Raw genomic sequence first — 19422 nt, forward strand, 5'->3', positions numbered from 1 at the left:
GAAGTAGTGTTCTGTTATGTTAAAAATTTATACATTACATTTTTGGTTAACAAACTATATCAGAAAATGTTTTTATTTTGCACAGCATATTATCTATTTATTCGTTTTTTTTATTTTTACACTCAGCTGTGCCTTTAAGTCATCCATCTATTTAAATTAGCTGCTATTGTGAAAAGCCTGAAAAGGGGAAAACCTTCACCTTCCAACCCTCTTTTTAGCTATTTCACCAGAAATAAAGACTTTTTAAAATTGATTTCTGTTTTCTGTTTGTGACAGTTTTTCTAATATTGGCATTAAAGGCTTAGATGTTTCAGAAGGGGACTTTGTAACTGTTCTAAATCAATACATTAGTTGATACATTTGTTATCTTTGTCCCTGCTGAGCAGAATCCCTGAGTTCCATTAAAGGCAGCTGTTAGAATTGATACAATAGTTGCTAATATTCTACAGACGCTGCTGAGAAATGTATCAACTTATTGTATCAACTAAATGTAGCAAATTGTAACAGTTCAGAATCTAAACCGGGATCACTGAGCTGCCAGACTCAAAAACCAGAGACAGGAACATTCAACTAAACAACATTAAACAAAAAGCGATTGAAAAAAAGTTTTTATTTGAGGTGTATCTGAAAACAAGTGAACTGAAAAAAGTTTTTCTAAGGTAAACAACACCTTTAAAACCAACCTGCTTCTCTAATATTTCCATACATTTTCTTAACATAAGACTGGCATCAGTCCTATGCTTCTTACATGTTTTCTAAGGGGCAGAAGAGCTTTGCTGGGCTGTACTTGGGCTGCTGATGGGAGCAAGACTTCAGTCCATGTGGTAACTCAAGATACCTGTCTCTCATTAGTAATGTAAGTGTTACTACACTGCTGTTGGAAAGTGTATTTATATTAAAAGTGACACCCAAGCATGCTTGGACTGACATTGAAAATCTGCTCTCACATTTCAAGTGGTTTTGAGGCCCAAACAGCTCCCACTGGCTCAATAAAAACTCTATAATAACTCTGAGTCTATGGGCACTTAACAGCCCTATCCTGGTCACATGCTAGTTTCTAGTTCATTTGTTCTTCTGGCATTCTACTAGCATTTATGCTGACATTTACCTGCACCAAGCACACCACAAACACAACATTTTTTCTAATCTTTTATTGTGTATGTAATATTATATATAATATATATATATAAATATCATATATATAAGGCCTGGCATAATGTTAACCTGACAATGTTAGTAAGCACTGCTCACTCCTGTGATGTTCAGGGGGATCCACAACTCACTTTGGGGGTATGCATATTGCTAATAAAACATGAAACATCATTATTGACCTTATCAAAGGTTCACTGTGGTAAATTTTTCTGATCAAAACTTAAAGGCAGCCTGCCAGGGTCCCCCAAAAATGATCCAGCTAAGAACTGACAACCACTGTTATACCAGCTTTTTCTTGCTGCACACCTAATGAGTGTCTATTGCTTTTGACAGCAAAATAATAGAATGAGTCCCATGCCAGAACTACTGAATAAGAAACTTCATACAATAAGTACTCTGTGTCTTAGCAGGTGAGAGAATCAAAAATAATTATTTTTAAACCATTGCTATTTATTGTTTCTATAAATTCGGCATGGCCAGTGACCTGCTTTTGTTTCCAGATACTTTATATATTAAACAATGAATGGACAGGCTCCTGAAAGATTTCCGTTAATGTTTGTAACGGACACTTGTTTTTCGTGTAATATCTGCCCCATACCTCCCAGCTATGTGATTGGCTAACTGGTAAATCATCAGTAAACAGAGTCAATGTTCAGAGAAACTGTTATCTACACTGCTTTCTACCACTGACTCTGGGGACAGTGCCAGCCTGCTGGAATAGTTTAGAGCAGTAGCTAAACAGATCCATTGCTCATATAGAATACATATGGTCAGATTTAAAGGCGTGGTTTACGTTTAAGTTAATATTAGTTATAGAATGGCCAACGCTAAGCAACTTTGCAATTGGTCTTCATTTTTTTTTATAGGTTTGGAATTATTTGCCTTTTTCTTCTGACCCATTCCAGCTCAAATGGGAGTCCATTACTCATCTTTCTATTCTCTCTTATTCATATCCCAGTCTCTTATTCGTATCAATGCATGGTTGCTAGAGTAATTTGGACCCTGGCAACCAGATTGCTCATATAAAAGTAGCAGTAACAGTACATTTGTAGCCTTGCAGAGCATTTGTTTTTTGAAAGCTGGAGCAAGGGAGCCAGAAGAAGAAGAATGCAAATAATTAAAAAAATAAATAATGAAGACCAATTGAAAAGTTGCTTAGAATTGGCCATTTTATAACATACCAAAAGTTAAAGGGATTCTGTCATGATTTTTATGATGTGCTGTAGTCTTTATTTTTAAATTACACTGTTTACACTGCAAATAATTTACTCTACCATATAAAATTTACAAGTATATATTTTTTAGTTGTAATATTGCCGTGTAGGCAGCCATCTCAGGTCATTTCGCCCGGTCATGTGCTTTCAGAAAGAGCCTGCACTTTAGGATAGAGCTGCTTTCTGGCAGGCTGTTGTTTCTCCTACTCAATGTAACTGAATGTGTCGCAGTGGGACCTGGGCTTTACTACTGAGTGCTGCTCTTAGGGTAGGGACACACTGGGCGATTTGGGGAGATTTAGTCGCCTGGCGACTAAACGCAGCGACTTTTCACCCCGAATGCTTCCCCTCGCTCTGCGCCTGGCTAAAATGAAAAATCGCCTGCGCTAATCACACGCGGCGATTCGTTTTCCGAAGTCGCCCGAAGTTGCCTCACGAGGAAACTTCGGGCGACTTCGGAAAACGAATCGCCGCGTGTGATTAGCGCAGGCGATTTTTCATTTTAGCCAGGCGCAGAGCGAGGGGAAGCATTCGGGGAAGATTGGTCGTGGAAAGTCGCGGCGATTAGTCGCCAGGCGACTAAATCTCCCCAAATCGCCCAGTGTGTCCCAGCCCTTAGATCTACCAGGCAGCTGTTATCTTGTGTTAGGGAGCTGCTATCTGGTTACCTTCCCATTGTTCTGTTGTTTGGCTGCTGGGGGGGGGGGGTGATATCACTCCAACTTGCAGTACAGCAGTAAAGAGTGACTGTCTAGTTTATCAGAGCACAAGTAACATGACTTGGGGCAGCTGGGAAACTGACAATATGTCTAGCCCCATGTCAAATTTCAAAAATAAATATAAGAAAATCTGTTTGCTCTTTTGAGAAACGGATTTCAGTGCAGAATTCTGATGGAGCAGCACTGTTAACTGATGCATTTAAATTTTTTCCCATGACAGTATCCCTTTAAGTTAAAGGCGAACCACCCCTATAAATGAGAGAGTGCAAATGTTCAGTGTGGATTAGCAGTTACCAATCCTGGGCGGGGCAGAGAGGGCTGCATCGGGTTAGCTAAATCCCCCTGAGGATTCAGTTGCACTGCCCAACATTATCTACTGTGTGTGTTCCCAGCTTGTGTAGCTCTGTCCTGCGCAGCTTCTCAGCCATAGCTCGCATGATGAACAATTCAATCTTTATACTGGGCTCCTTATAAACTTGCAGCCCACTGGATAACTTTGCAGCTATTACACAAACTTCAACAACAATGAGAGCAGTGCATGCTGGGTAACACCACGTGGCCGCGCACTCATACAGTCCGTAGAGTGCCTGCCCCACAGCGAACACTATTATTATATATATATTAGGCGCTACATTGCTGCTACTAAGTTCTGAAGCGCTTTTACACTCTTTTTGCTTACACTTTTTTTTACGTATAGTCCCCCGTCATTGTTGAACTAAGAAGAAGCAACTCCAGCATATATGCGGGCCCGGAAGCCGAGCAGACACTTATATAACGTGATTAAGGGCAGCGCTGCGCTAAGAGTTAGAGTTAAACATAAGCACTCCGCGCTGAACTACCTATCCCGTGGCCAATGACTGTCAGCGCCCTCCCCTAATGGGCGTGGCTTCCGCAGTAGTCACCATTGCTGCGCTGGGAGCCGGAGTGGGGTGAGAGCGGTAGAGTGCCCTAACAGCGAGTGAGACAGCGCGTGGGGCGGGCCCTTACCTGCCCCTTACAATAAAACTCGCTGAGAGGATGTCTCCCGGGCTGGGAGCTGGGCTACAACAGAGAGGGGAGTCCTTATTCGCACCAGTTCTCTCTGTTTACATCTGGGTTCCACGTCGGCTCTGACAGCAGCCAGTCAGCGTAATGGCAGGAGTGGCCAATAAAAAGTCCATAATACTCGGGGTCCTGGGGGTGCTGCTAGTGGCTGTTGGTACTGTCCTGGTCTTCCTGGTACCGATAATAATGGAACAACAAGTAGAGAAGGTAAGATCCGCTGTGTGTCACATTCATAGTCACACACACTACTAACCAGCCTGGCTCAGGCATTCAACAGTTTCATTCTTCACTAGCAATCGCATTGCACTGCCCCAGTCTCTCTCCTCTCTCTCTGTGCTACTAGTTTATTTTGTAAGTGCGACTAGCCGAGGGTGAAAGTGCCCCTGGCTTCTTCCAACTGATTTATCTCTAACTGTCCACAATATGCTGTCACTCAGGAATGTCTCCATTGTTTTAAATTTCCTCTCTTGCAGTTTTCCCCAGTAGTTCCCATTATTACTCCTTATTCCAGTATTCGTGTCACCAGTACTGATGACTTGGGGGTACACTTATAAAGACAGGGGGAATTTATCCTATTTGGGGGATCCCTATCCAGCCATGCCTTTCCAAACACTGCTTCCAACTGCGGAATTACAATTCTCGGAATCCTCCAAAAACAATTCAGCCACGTTTTGAACATTCAAGTGCAAACTATATAGGTTCTTTTCATTTGTCTGGCTGTATGTGTCCCCACGATGCTTTGTTAATTCATTGGATGCACAAAATGTTAATAAAAAAAATAAAAAAAAATACAAAAAATGTTTATTATATAGCGGGTAAGGCAGAGCTACTATGGCACTTGTATAATTAAAATGCCTCTCCCTTCATGTTCTGTCAGTGCTGTGGGAATTATTTAACTGAAGGTTACCGATATAGAAAAAATGGTTCTTTTAGTTCCAGGGAGGTTACGAACACCCAAAAGGGAATATTCAGCCTAATTCCCATCCGTTTTTTATTCACCGGGACCAGGTCTGGACTGAGAGTCAGAATAGGCCCTGGCATTTCAGGTACACAGTGGCCCAATCAGCCCTCACCAGCCCACTAAATAGTGACTTTCTACGGGACCTTATAGCAGCCCCTCTGGCATTTGCCAGAACCCACAGATTGCTAGTCCGGGCCTGACCGGGACCTGTGGCTAGCAGGAGACCTTCAGTTTGACTATAAATAATCCTTACAATTGTTTTTATTTTTAAGTTATTTGAATAATGGGCTATGCAAAGAGTATATAATGGTTCCTGCCCCAGCGGAGCTTACAATGCAATTCCCTGGTACAGCCACACGAATGCTGTGGTGTTCTTTTGGGTAATTTGGAACTTAGAGCATTTAGTAGTCCAGGGGCAGCACCAAGACTCCTTTAATGTTCCCATTGCTTTTAATGGCAGTATGATGAACCAAGTTACGGTCATCATCTGATTGTCGGTGCAGGGCCAAAAGCATCACATCATCCATTGTGCCATTGTATTTAAATCTCCTATGTGGTGTTAACTCAACAATGTAGCAAACTCCTCTATTTGGGCTTGCACAACTGCAAACTATTGGCCATAAAATAAAATGTTGCTGTAATTGATATTACTCGTGTGTTTCTTGGGGCATTAACTAATGATAATGGACTCATGGATTATCTGTAATCAGGCTGCCCTCTTACACCCATGGATGGTGCCCTATTGCTTTTTGTCTTATTCCGGACAGGTTCGGACTGAGAATTAAAAAAGGCCCTGGCATTTCAGAAACACAGAGGCCCAATAAGCCCACATAGAGGCCTAAACAGTCCCCACCAGCCCACTAAATAGTGACTTTCTATGGGACCTTAAAACAGCCCCTCTGGCATTTGCCAGAACCCATAGATTGCCAGTCTGGGTCTGATCCCTGATGTTACAGCTAGACTCTTGGTATGTAGAGGTTTCCCTGCTGGTTGAAGAATTCTGCAACCCGGTTGTGTCCCCTATCATTGACTATAATTGAACCAGTCAGTATTTATCTGCACAACGTGCATATGCGCATTTTTGTAGCTGAAATCCACTTATACGTTCAATTTAGTCCATTACAGATCTCATGGCTGGATGCACTTCTTCAAAAGTGGATTACATATCCTTTTTGTTGAAGTGTAAACGGTCATGTTACTGTATAGAGTTTTGTAACATACTTGCAGACTTTTTTTGTTAGTGAGACTGGATTTACATTGGAGACTCTTAACATTGCACATTTTAGTGTGAACTTTGGTAAAATAGGTCAATATACCTATTTGTTATTGGCATCCCTGTCATTTTAATTGTATATGATCTATTACTTTGGAGTGAGTTGTATCTGAACAGAACAGTGTAAAAAACTGAGCTGTCATTAAGCTATTAGTGAATTTGTCATTTGAGGCCACTGTCATCATACACCCCACACACATTTATTTTTTTATTTATTTATTTTTTTTTTTGGGTAAATTTGACTAAAAATGTTCCCAAGACCAGCTCTGTTAGAAAGTTGCAACTGCTTGAAAAGTCAAAGTAAATTTCAACTGACAAATGCTGTCAGTATCAACTGCTTTTTCCAAGGATTGCAAACATTCCCCATTTTTCTGATACTTCTCATGGGTGCATAAGAAATAGCTACATTTAGCCTTAAGGCTTCAGGAATAGGCCATCTGAATTTTTACTGATCTGTCTCTGTTATTCCTAATATTATAGCTCCTTTCTTAGAAACACAAGGCAATATGCAGGCCCACAACAGCAGGTAGAACCAACAACTCCTTATGGGGCATACATAATTGTGTGAGGTTTAAGCTGGTATGTGATATTGGCACACTTGGTGGGACAGAGGTACACACTAGCAACTTTAGCTAATTGAATAACCTTTGTGGCTAAAGTGTCTGAGGGTTGATACAAATATCTCTTATCTTGATGCCCAATATCCATGAAGTTCCTAATTACAGGAAGGTCCACTTACATTGAGTCCTTTTTAATCAAATAATTGTATTTTTTTTTAAAAATTGTATTTTTTCTCTTATAATAAAACAGTACCTTGTACTTTATCTTAACTAATCTGCATAAAGCCTTTTTAGCTCACACCACCAGTGGGGGAAACAATTTGGGGGTGACCGTTGTCCTTTAAGGCATGTTGATCCAAATTATGGAAAAAAAAAAACCTCAGGTTGCAGGCATTCAGGTTAATAGAGCCTGTAAATTACTGTTTTTTGTAAAGTTGGGGGGTGATTGGAATCATGTAGCTATAATGTATATTGACTACATTGTACAGGTATGGGATCCGTTATCCGGAAACCCATAGACTCTATTATAATCCAAATCTTTAAAAATGATTTCCTTTTTCTCTGTAATAATAAAGCAGTACCTTGTACTTGATCCAAACTAAGATATAATTAATCATTATTGGAAGCAAAATCAGCCTATTGGGTTAATTTAATGTTTACAAGATTTTCTAGTAGACTTAAGGTATGAAGACCCAAACTACAGAAAGATCCGTTATCCGGAAAACCCCAGGTCCCGACCATTCTAGATAACAGGTCCCATGATTTTATAATTATGGGTTTGTCTATTTTTTAAGGAACACAATTTCCATTTCATAAATAAATGTGCGAAGTGGCTTATTGATGGTGAGTCATGTAAATTGTGAACCTAATGCCAGTGAACAAAATAAAGCCTACATTTGTACAAGATTATCCCCTGGAAATGTTTTTCATTGGATCCTTTAATAATCCTTTAATAATAAAGGTAACTTGTTTTGTTTTAAAGTCTATAATTAGTCTGTACTTGATCCCTTTAAGCAGAGAGCAGTGGTAGGGATCAGTATAGTATATAGTATATCCTTGCTAGAATTTTGTGCATGTGCTATATGAAACTTGAGTGAGTCAAATCTGAAGATAAAGAAGGAGAAGAATGACCTGCTATTAGTTAGTTGTGTGCCCTGTTGGTCTATATACCCTGGGCACAAATAGCAATAGAACAAAGTTTGCCTATTAAAAGGCTCCTGGTGTGAGATTACCACAAGCCCATATACCTGACCTGTTTTTGTACCCTATGACATTACATCACTGTCACATGACATATACCACATTAGCAGGGTGTTGTCCGTAAACTTCCCCAACAATGTCTTCATCATCATGATCTCTATCATGTGACAAACCACCCTGTGAAGTGTTATTTGGGATGCAAATCAAGAATGGCTAACAAGATAATGGTATGATTTATATTGCCTCTCTCAGTACATTTTTTTTTTTTTATTCTTTTGAGTTATTTTTTTTAAAATTAAAGATATATTATATATATAATATATATATATATATATATATATATATAAAAAGATAAAAAGACCAGCAACACCAGGTTTTTTGCAAGTAGAAAAAGTGTTATTGCATATGTAACCGACGTTACGTTTCGGTCCCTTTTGGGACCTTTCTCACCTTGAGAAAGGTCCCAAAAGGGACCGAAACGTAACGTCGGTTACATATGCAATAACACTTTTCTACTTGCAAAAAAAACCTGGTGTTGCTGGTCTTTTTATCTTTATATACTGGTCTTACCGAGCACCCAGGCAAAGGACTTGGAACGGAGTGCTGTCCACTACTGTCCACTACTATAAGATATATATATATATATATATATATATATATATATATATATATATATATATATATGTACATTTTTAGATGATATTCTAGCAGTAGTTATGCCACATATCACTAAATTCACTTTTTAATTAAACAATACTTGGTACATTCTGTCATTGCCTTTTATTTGTCGAACCAAGACATGCACCCTACTCTGGTGTGATGTCATGTACATTTTTTCTGTAAGCTTAAATTAATTTTCCTTTTCTGGTCACATACCAAATTGTTACATGGACTATAATATAAAGGAGAGTGTAGAGGATGAAATCTAGGATTATACAAATGTATCAATCTGTTGTATTCCGGTTTAAAATACATGTACCAATGTTACACCCACACAACCAAAATTTTCAGTTTTCAAAATATATCGAAAGAAATTGGTCAGATTTGTATGCCACATACACAGTGAAAATCAAACTAGATTGTATTGTAAATGTATCTTAAAGAGATACTGACACTTGAAATTAAACTTTTTTTTACATCTATTATAATATTGGCTTTGCAAGCTTCTTCTAACTTTGCCATAAAGTATTTGCATGATGCTTTTACATTACCTGTCTGATGCCCCATGTTCCTGTATGAGGGGGCTGCCATATTTGTGCAGCAGGAGTCCGTTAGCATTAGAAACTGTAACTAACAGGCTGAGATGGGACAGTCAGGTTGGCAAAGACAGAGTGTCAGAGAGTCAGGCTTAGGAACTTCAACTAACAATTATATACAAAAACAAACCTCTCAGCAACAAATGATCAACATGACCTATAGGTAACAATCAATGTACATTCATATGCTAAAATTCATTTTTTAGTGTCAGTATCACTTTAATGCGTGCAAAGTAGAGCAAGAGATGTGCTACCAGACCTGTGTTAAGTCTGAGCAATATTTATGTACCATATGTAAAGCCCTCACCTTTAACTGTTTTTTTTTAGTGAGTTTAAATGCCAAGGACACTAAACTTGGGACACAAAAAATCGGATTTTATCCGCCAACTGCCTATGGTAGCTGCAGGGAATGTATTGCATCACAACTGTTGCAAATAGATGTTTAATTGTGACAACTATACAAACTGCCTGATCCAGTTTTATAGTTAAAAACTGTGACTCCCAATTGAGCAGTGCCAGAAAAAATGTGCATAATAGTGCTCCTACAGTTGGGGGAAAATTTACTTATGGTCAAATATCGAGGGTTAATTAACCCTCGATATTAGACTGTCGAAGTTAAATCCTTCGACTTGAATATCGAAGTCGGAGTATTTAGCACTATTCGTACGATCGAACGAAAAATAGTTCCATCGAACGATGAAATCCTTTAAATCCATAGGCTAACATTGACTTCGGTAGCTTTTAGGTGGGCCAAACTAGGGGGCTGAAGTTTTTTTTAAAGAGACAGTACTTCGACTATCGAATAGTTGAACGATTTTTAGTTTGAATTGTTTGATTCAAAGTCGTGGTCGAAGTAGCCCATTCGATGGTCGAAGTAGCCAAAAAAAACTTTCGAAATTCGAAGTTTTTTTTCCTCTATTCTTCACTCGAGCTAAGTAAATGGGCCCCTTGGTGTCTTGTGAATCTTGCAAATCCACTCATTCCCTTTCTCTTTATATTCCTGCAAAGTCACTACTTTAAAGCTAATTATAAAGTGTTGATTAAAGGGACAACCGCAACATGTAATAACATGTTAATTTAAACACATGCCCATCATTCATAACATGTATGCATGCTTTTTGATACATCTTCCTATTGATTTGATTTTTTTTTGTCATCCAGTGAGCCAGAAATATTCCTGCATCAAACCAAATATGAAAGAATACTGGGGAATGTTTGCCAAATAGTGAAAATAGACTCCACCTCAGTTCACCAAAAGAAACTCCAAAGCTCTATATTCAATTGCATATGATTTTAAGAGACATTTATTATGGGTAAAAGGGAATTGAGTAGTTCTTCCTGTGGTGAACTTTATTTTCATTCTTTGAATATGTTTGGCGCTTTCACTCTTAATACACTAAACAAATGGATGCACAATAAACCATAATGCCATAATACAATCTGAAATGTGTTTCCTTTTTTTGTCTTGCCGTCTGATCTAAACACACAATAGACTTATTTTGCTATTGTTTTCACTTTGGGGTAAGTTTACAATATTACTCATGAATCATCATAAAAAAATATGCTTTTGACACTTTTTAGATTTAAATGTTGCAACTCTTCATCGGTATTCATCATGTGTTATGCAATCCTGTTCTTCTTTTCCTGAACTTTGGCTTACATCATGGCCAATCTACTTCATGTGATCTTACATATCGGCAAATGTTCATTTACTCAAAGTATCATAAGTTTATTGGCTGTAAGCATAGATCATATTTGTTTTTGCAGAAAGAAGGCTAATGTTTGAAATGTTTATCCTGCAGGTGGTTCCCTTACAGATGATCAATTGTACTTTTCTACATATATAAATTCTAACAAAAACTTCCACCACTCATAGGAAAAAAATGAATCTTTTTACAAGGTGTCGTCTCATATTGGAGCCTTGCCACAAACCTGCTTCATATACGCTTTGTTTAATTATTTTCATTATGTCTTGTGGGTGCTAGATGCTTTTGTGCTCATATACTAGTATGTTTTGAAACCACCCATGCATTTATTTCAGTTTTCCACGGTGTGCCTTGTTGGTCTTCACTTTACATATCAGATTATAAAAGACGAAACTCCTCCTCACTGGGCTTGCAGGAGTGGGAGACGTTTCACTTTTCAATAGAAGGTCCCTTATGATATTAATACACTTGATTATAGGCAGTTGTCGTGGGTCAAAACTGATTCTTTGAGACTGAATTGTTTCCTTTAGAGATGCGGGTAGTCAGTTACCAACAAAATGGAGAGTCTTGTATGTACTTCATTGATATTCTTGTAAAGCTGTTATTGTAGGATGAATATTGAGGCACAATAATAGTTACCTTCAGAAAAATAGAAAAACATATAGAGTAATTTCTGGAATGCTCTTGGTGGGCAGCGGTGTGGCTGGAAGGTCATGGGCCTGGTTATGAAGTTTGGCCAGGAACACCTTTCTTTCATCCAAAAGATCAAGAATCATACAATCAAAGATTAAAAAAAAAAAGAGAAACAAAACCATTTAGTCTCAAGCCTCACATAGGCGTTGTTAAAGGAGAATTCAATCTGTTCGAAAAAAAAACCTGTACCCCCCCAGCCTATTGTGAAGGATCTAAATTGTAGTCGTCTGTTCTAAACTGACATCTATGTGAATTCACGTTGTTTTCAAAGGAATGCATTAAAAAGCTTCATTAAAGGGAACCTCTACAAACTGTTTGGGCAAGTGTCCTACATACAGCTCAATAACTTGGAAATTCCTATACAGCTTCAATTCAGAAATGTGTATTTAGCATAAATCTCTTTAGATACACCTCCCAGCAAGGCCCTATCTATCTTTTTCCATCCAAGCTCACATGGTACCCAAAAAGAACATTAAATTATCTGTTAAAAGTCCATCGAGCAGCTGGGGCTCCTCATATACATACTGCAAAAATATACTTACTGCTATATGTTTTTTCCTGCTCCCCCCCCCATTACAACCTAAAGAAATCCAAGATAATTTAATGTTATAAAGTACTTTTTCTTTTAAAGAACAGATTTGAGAATTGGTTACCCCTATCATGAAATCTGTTGAGCACAGATTAGCAGCCATGGGATCCCATTTGCCTTAGCTTGGCTCTGGTGTGGAGGTGTTTTCCTCTTATTGCTACACCAATCCAGAGAATACAGTATCATTTCCTAAAATAGTAACATTTGATTTATACAGAGCCCTACTTTTTTAAGATTTATACAAGTTGTTTTGCCTTTTCAGTTTTTTTTCTGTAATAGGGTAACCCTTACTTAGTGTTAATAGGGTTGTAACCGTCTGAATGCAAGTTCACATGTTATACACTTGACCCATAGCCTGCTTGTTTTTAGTTTAGCCAATCTGAGTGTTAGCAAATAAACCAGCAGTTTATTTTAGGACATGCTGTCTTTTAAGTCTCTGGAGTTTGTGTCTGTTGTGCAAGAACTTTAATGCTTAGGAAAGGAAATGTTATGCAAAGAACCCCATTAACCAAGGACAAATAACATCTGCTCCTATCTATCCTACAAGTTTTGTGTGTGTGCAGGCTGATGAAACAAGTTTTATTAGTTACTACTCAAGCCCTAGTGTTTGCATGCATTAAACATAAAATATTCTTTTGGGTGATCACACCATAGTGGTGAGATTCAGCGTCACCCCCTTTGAATAATCATAAAAACTGGTTTGTGAGGAGGAGCAGACATGAGGTTTTGTGATCACCGTACTCGCAGCAGCTTAATGTAATGCGCTCATCCCTTCAAATCCTTCTGTGTGCAAATCCTCTCGTTGTTACTCTGTGTATGTGTGTATAAATAGCTACTTTTTGTGTGCATATGTATACAAATGTTTCATCAGTAAAAAAAAAAAAAAAAAAGTTAAAGAAAAATTTAATCTAACCCTTTCACTTCTGGTAATTTTTTTAATTTAGTTTTCATTCATTTCTCACATATTTTTAACATTTTCTGCTGTTGCATTTCCTGAGTTTCAAGGCAGCCTAACTTAAGGAGAACTATCGTGAAAATTAAAATGTTATATAAGCATACTGAAATAAGAAACTTTGTAAATATATTCAGTTAAATATTCTACAATGTTTCTGAAATAATCAAGTTTATCTTCACTATCCCTCTCTCAGCATCTGTTTCTCTTCAACAGTTGGGTGTCATTGACCGTTAGAACCAATATATCTTATAGGGGGTCTTCCTTTCCCAGCAGATTTATTAGAGCTTATTGAAATAACTGTTTCCAGTGCAAAAAAATCTGAAAAAAATAACTGCCTTTTGCACAAATTCTGCATGTAGAGAGACAGTATTTCTGGTGATTTTAATAGAGTGAGCTCTAATACATCTTCTAGGCAAAAGGAGCCCCCCTATAAGATATATTGGATATAACTGTCCATGACACCCAACTGCTGCATGAAGACAGAATGAAGAGAAACAGATGCTGAGAGAGGAATAGTAAAGATGAACTGGTTTATTTCAGAAACAGTACATATTTTTTAATTGATTATATTTAGAAAGTTTCTTATTTCAGTATGCTGAAGCTTATATTAAATTTTCATTTTCAGGATAGTTCCCCTTTAAATCTGCTTGAATCTTCAGTGTCATTGCATTTCTGGAACAGGATATATGGTTCCTAACAAGTCAATTAAAAAAAAAAGATGAAAATACGTATATCTGATAACTGAAGAGTGTATAAAATATTTATAAATATACATTATATATTCAACAAAATCAGCTGTCTTGGATAGCGTTGGGTTTATGAAGTTGGCAAAATAAGTTTAGTATTATGGAGATTCCTAACTGGTATAGAGCAAAACCCCACAGCAGATGAGGAAAATTACCACAGCAGAAATAAAAGGTAGCCATATGTTAAAATCAGCCAAATAGATATTTGACCAGTCTCTGACCAGTTATCAATTGTGTGTGTGTGTGTGTATACGTAGAATATTTAGGCTACCTCTTCCGACATGAGCTCTCTTGTATGTATATTGTTTCTTCAAGCATGTTGTATGCTAAAGATTTTTTTTTTGTAACATTTTTTGTAACATTTAAACAAACAAGGGTGTGTCCGAAAAGGAGAAGTTGTGAATGTTCATCTTTCTTTTATTGAAAGTAGTCAAGTAAAATCATTGACACAGGCTGCCTAATCAACACCATGTTAATAATTTTTATGTGATTTGTCCTTTAGGTAGACTTGCCATATATTTTTTTAAATGCATGAAATATTTCTGACTTAGCGTTAGTGTCCTTAAGCAAAATGTAATATGAGCATCTTCAACAGCAAAGCATCTTATACTCCATTTGTGTTTAAAAAAAAACAAAAAAAAAACACAAGTCCACAAAAAGCATAATATTATTAATAAACCTCAAAAGACCTTCACATGTAGTACATAGAATATTGCATGTTCAGCCATCACCCTATCAGAAATCTCTTATCACACGGGAAAGGACTTATGTAGCCAAGGGTTTCTGCCATGAACGGTCTCCAGCTGCCTAGTTATTTTTGGCAACTGGTTGCTCAAATTTAACCTGCAAGTACAATTTTAGAGGAAACCGCACTCTGAAAGGGCAACATTAAACTTGTAATTATGTCACAATGGCACACAAAAAATAGATCATGAAATGTTCTTGTTGGATTGGCTGTGTAGTCTTTTTATGTATCTGCTGCAGATAGAAAAATCTGTCTTACTAGATAAAAAAACTATAATAAATGGAGTATAAATATATCTGAAGGGCTTTAAACCAGTACAGGTATGGGATCCGTTATCTGGAAACCCGTTATCCAGAAAGATTTGAATTACTGAAAGGCTGTCTCCCAAAGACTTCATTTTATCCAAATAATCCAAATTGTTCCAAATGATTTCCATTTTCTCTGTAATAATAAAACAGTACCTTGTAATTGATCCAAACTAAGATATGATTAATCCTTATTGGAAGCAAAACCAGCCTGTTGGGTTTATGTAATCTTTACATGATTTTTTTTTTTAGTAGACTTAAGGTAAGAATGTCCAAATTACGGAAAGATCCGTTATCCAGAAAGCACCAGGTCCCGAGCATTCTGGATAACAGGTCCTTTGTAACAATGTATTCTGCAGTGCTTGGATAATAGGACCAGTGCCGGTACTTTACAGTACAGTAAGGTTGAAAAGTAAAAAGTCCCACACCCAGATTTGGTCATGCAGTTTGGGGATTTTGGCCATACTGACTGACTATCTGTAAATGCGTGCCAGGTAGGGTTGCCACCTTTTGGCCCGGTTGAATCGGGACAGGGGGCAGAGCCATGATGCAATGTGGGCGGGGCTGTGCCATTGCTATGGTGGGGCTATGAAATGGCGATCACCACGTCAATCATCGGGAATCCTGCCCGGTTTTCCTAATTTGGAAAACCGGCAGGCAGTTTTGACCCCCGCAGCCCTTCAAAAAAACGGACAGATGGCAACCCTAGTGCCAGGGGAGGCTTTAATCTATTATGCCAAATCAGGCAGTAACTGGATTGTATCGGCTAGTATGACTACCTTCAGTAGAAATTGCAGTTTGAGGATCAAGGCACCACAGGAATGCCCATGAATTAAAAGCGTGTGCCTTGCATAGGGCTGTTGTGTGCTTTCCCACATTGTATATGTGGGGATGGTGAGCCTTTTTGTGGCCTTGGGAAATTGGTGGCCAAGCATTTCTGCTACTAGTGTTATGTCTGTTATCTTCAGAAAGCCAGAGAATAATTGTCCATCCCTGGTTAAAGCAAGAAATGAAAAATAAAGCCTGTTATTTCTATTTCTGAGGTTTTATTATGAATTTTAAATTTTGGACTATTCATTTCCCTGCTCATCTGGAGTTTTCATAGCAATCTGCAATTATGTTTAACCTGTTGTCAACAATTGCCAGCGCCCTGCCATTGTATGTAGATGATACAATATATGCTTTTGTATATATATATTAGACTAGCCCTTCTGAAGACTTTTAGGGAGTATTCCTACTGTTTGCATATGGGTTTGACACCTATTGATGGCTCACGAGAGACTACTGAGGATCTTCAGATGTTCCTGTATATTTTGTGAAAATGCTTTCTTAGTGTTTGAATATATAAAAATGCTGACTATTGACTCCTGGTAACATCTCGGCAGTATGATGGGTGACCTACTTTGTTGACATTGTTCTGTCGCATCCAATTATCTTCCGAGCGGATGCTTGTCTGCACTGCTGAGCGTTGACTTTCTTTCAGGCAAAGAAAACAGCCTATGAAATTGTCAGTTTTATCTTCCACTGTTCTTTGTTTTGTTTTTTTTTACATTCCATCAAGTGATGTCATGCATTTGATTTTCCCCATAAATTGTTACTACTAGACCAAGTGTAGTTTGTATGTATTAATTCTATACAATATTTAGACCTTTGAATATTCCTGAGTTGAGACTCAGACGGACACCCCCCCCCCCCCCAGGAGTCTCTACACATTAATCTCACTATGCAAGAGGCACATCACTGTTCTGTGAAAAGTACATCATGATAGAAGAGTTATTCCCAGCTAGGTCTACACACATGGAGGGTTATTTATCAAAGGTCAAATTTCGAATTGATATGAATTCTTTTTTTTTACTCTAATAACTTTGACTGTACAGGTATACATTATCTGGAAACCTGTTATCCAGAAATCTCAGAATTACGGAAAGGCAGTCTCCTATAGACTCCATTATAATCAAATAATCCAACTTCTTAAAAATGATTTCATTTTTCTTTGTAATAATAAAACCGTACATTGTACATGATCCAAACTAAGATATAATTAATCCTTACTGAAAGCTAAAGCAGCCTATTGGGTTTATTTAAAACCCCAGGTCCCGAGCATTCTAGATAATGGGTCTCATACCCATACTCACAACTAGAATGGGAGGTTATCTATGAAAAAATTTGAACGTCTAAAACATGATTGGGAATGACGAGGAAATTCTATTTGCATTCTAATTGAATACTAACAAAACTTGAATTTAGAATCTCAGGCCTGGTCAGACATTTCAAAGCTCGTTCTTGTGTTTTCAGTAACACTTGCCAGTGATTGGGAAGCTGTTGTCTGCAAACCCCAACCACCAAATACCCTGAATGCTCAGGGGTGATGCTAGGGCTCCTGCCGCCCAAGGCAGCAGCCCACATGTGGCCCACTCCGCACAAATCAGTGTCGGATTGGGTCAAAGGGGACAGCATCGCTAGAGCATTGAGCACTCTGTGCACTAGCGGAGCCGAATTTCCTGGTTTAAACCCGGAAATTTGGCTCTTAACCGGAAATTCGGCTCTTAAATTTACAAGAGGCGGCTTTTTGTCATCACTTCTAACTGGCCGCTCACTGCCGCTTGAGTGAAGGTTCTCATCTTGCCTCATGGCAGGAGCGGCCCTGTGGATGCTGACGCTAGCTTACAGGGGTTAAAGCACAGCCTGATTAACCAAAATAACAAACCTAACCCAACCAAAATATATTGGGATCTGATCTGCGCCTATCCCAACTGTCGATTTAAATACAGTGGGTTAGCTTCCGACAACTTTATGGTTTGCCCCAATCCTTAAGGGGTATGTGATTCGGAAAGGACTAGTAGAAACTGCAAACATTGGATAGATCTGCCAAGATTCCTATTGTTTTGTGTACAAATGTGGCTGGGCCTTGGTCACTGTTTGTGGTTTTCCTTAGTCGAAGCGTGCTGTTCTTGTTCTTCCTCAGCAGCCTTTTGCAGCACCCATGTCTTGCATAATGACATTGCCAGCCCTATATGTCTTCATTACCACATGCGTATCCTGATCAGTGTAATCACTGTTGAGTTTCTGACAAATGCACTAGTGACTAAAGGCACACTGATGCCATACTTTCTGGTGCACGTTCATATAGTCATATCACTGCTGTACCTACATACTTTTTTGCACTTTGGGATTTGTTCAGTAATCAAGCCTGAATTCCAAATGCTTGTGTTATGATTTTATGATGAATGAATGTTGTGTTGTAATGGATAAGTGATTAAAACAATCTTTGCTCATTGAAATTGGTTGCTTGATATTAAACATGGAAATTCTGCTGGCAAACTCCAGCAAACTACTTCTTGCCTCTTCCTGTGAGCTGATGGCTAGCCACACATGATGATAGGCGCATCGATAGGCTTACCAGGCTGGAACAACTATTTACAGATTTTTGTTGGCATGCCTAATTATACAAAAATAAGGGAATAGATCTTATGGTTATAACCAGTTGAAGTGACAGCTATATCTTCACTAACCCTTCCCACATGTAAATAGGCACTTTAAAACGAGTCCGCCTACTCAGTCTTTTGTTCTCTGCAGATTTTAAATGCACTCGAACCACCATAGTAAAAGTATATATTCACCAACACCTACAAATAGATTATTTCTTTGCAACAAATGTCCACTTTTATATTAGGTTTTCTTTCTGTTCTGTAGGTAGAAAAAAAAAATGCTTCTTCTTCCCGTGTAAGAACTAAAACCATTGTAAGCTACAAATCTTCGCTGTTATGTAAACAAATTTCCTGTAGCCAAGTTTGTTAATATAAACTTTGTGTTTTTGCAACAGAAGCAAATTTTTCTAATGCAGAGTCAAAATACAATCAGTTTAAATGTATACAAAATCCTTTATATTATTGGTCCTTTAATGCAGGTTTCCTGGCATTTCTGCCTGCTTATTTCATATGCCTTGGGTATCGCTGAACACTTGTCAATGTGCTCTTTAAATTCATCTAAAGATATGACTGTAAAATGGTAGGTACGTGCCTTATAACTAGCCCTTCCACCTACCCTGCAATCCATTATAGTGATTTCCTTGATTCTGGCTTACGTTATGTATGTATTATGTGGAAATCCATTAGGTAGAAAGCTCTAAAAGGCCCTTTATATAGAAAACCCCAGATTTCAAACATTTCAGATAATATATCCCATGCCTGTATACCAAAAATGAAGGCTGTAGTTACTTATTTAAACATTGCCAAATGGCGGACCTGAAGTTGGCAAAACCTGTGTTCAAAGAATACTTACAAAAGGAGAACCAGCCACTCCTG

At 38.1% G+C, this 19422-nt stretch overlaps 1 protein-coding gene across 3 annotated transcripts in view; it reads left to right on the top strand.

The window, feature by feature from the left end:
* Positions 1–3934: 3934 nt before the first annotated feature.
* The window catches only part of scarb1.S (scavenger receptor class B member 1 S homeolog), a 58875-nt gene continuing 43387 nt past the window's right edge, over positions 3935–19422 (top strand). For 2 of the 3 annotated variants that reach the window (XM_018244188.2, XM_018244189.2), the window contains exon 1: positions 3937–4336. In XM_018244188.2, the coding sequence (XP_018099677.1) occupies positions 4217–4336 (120 nt within the window). In that variant the 5' untranslated portion in view covers positions 3937–4216. Of the gene's footprint in view, positions 4337–19422 lie in introns of all 3 variants that reach the window. The other variant, XM_018244190.2, reaches the window with a different exon arrangement.

Source organism: Xenopus laevis, chromosome 1S (genome assembly GCF_017654675.1).
Source record: "Xenopus laevis strain J_2021 chromosome 1S, Xenopus_laevis_v10.1, whole genome shotgun sequence".
NCBI lineage: Eukaryota > Metazoa > Chordata > Amphibia > Anura > Pipidae > Xenopus > Xenopus laevis.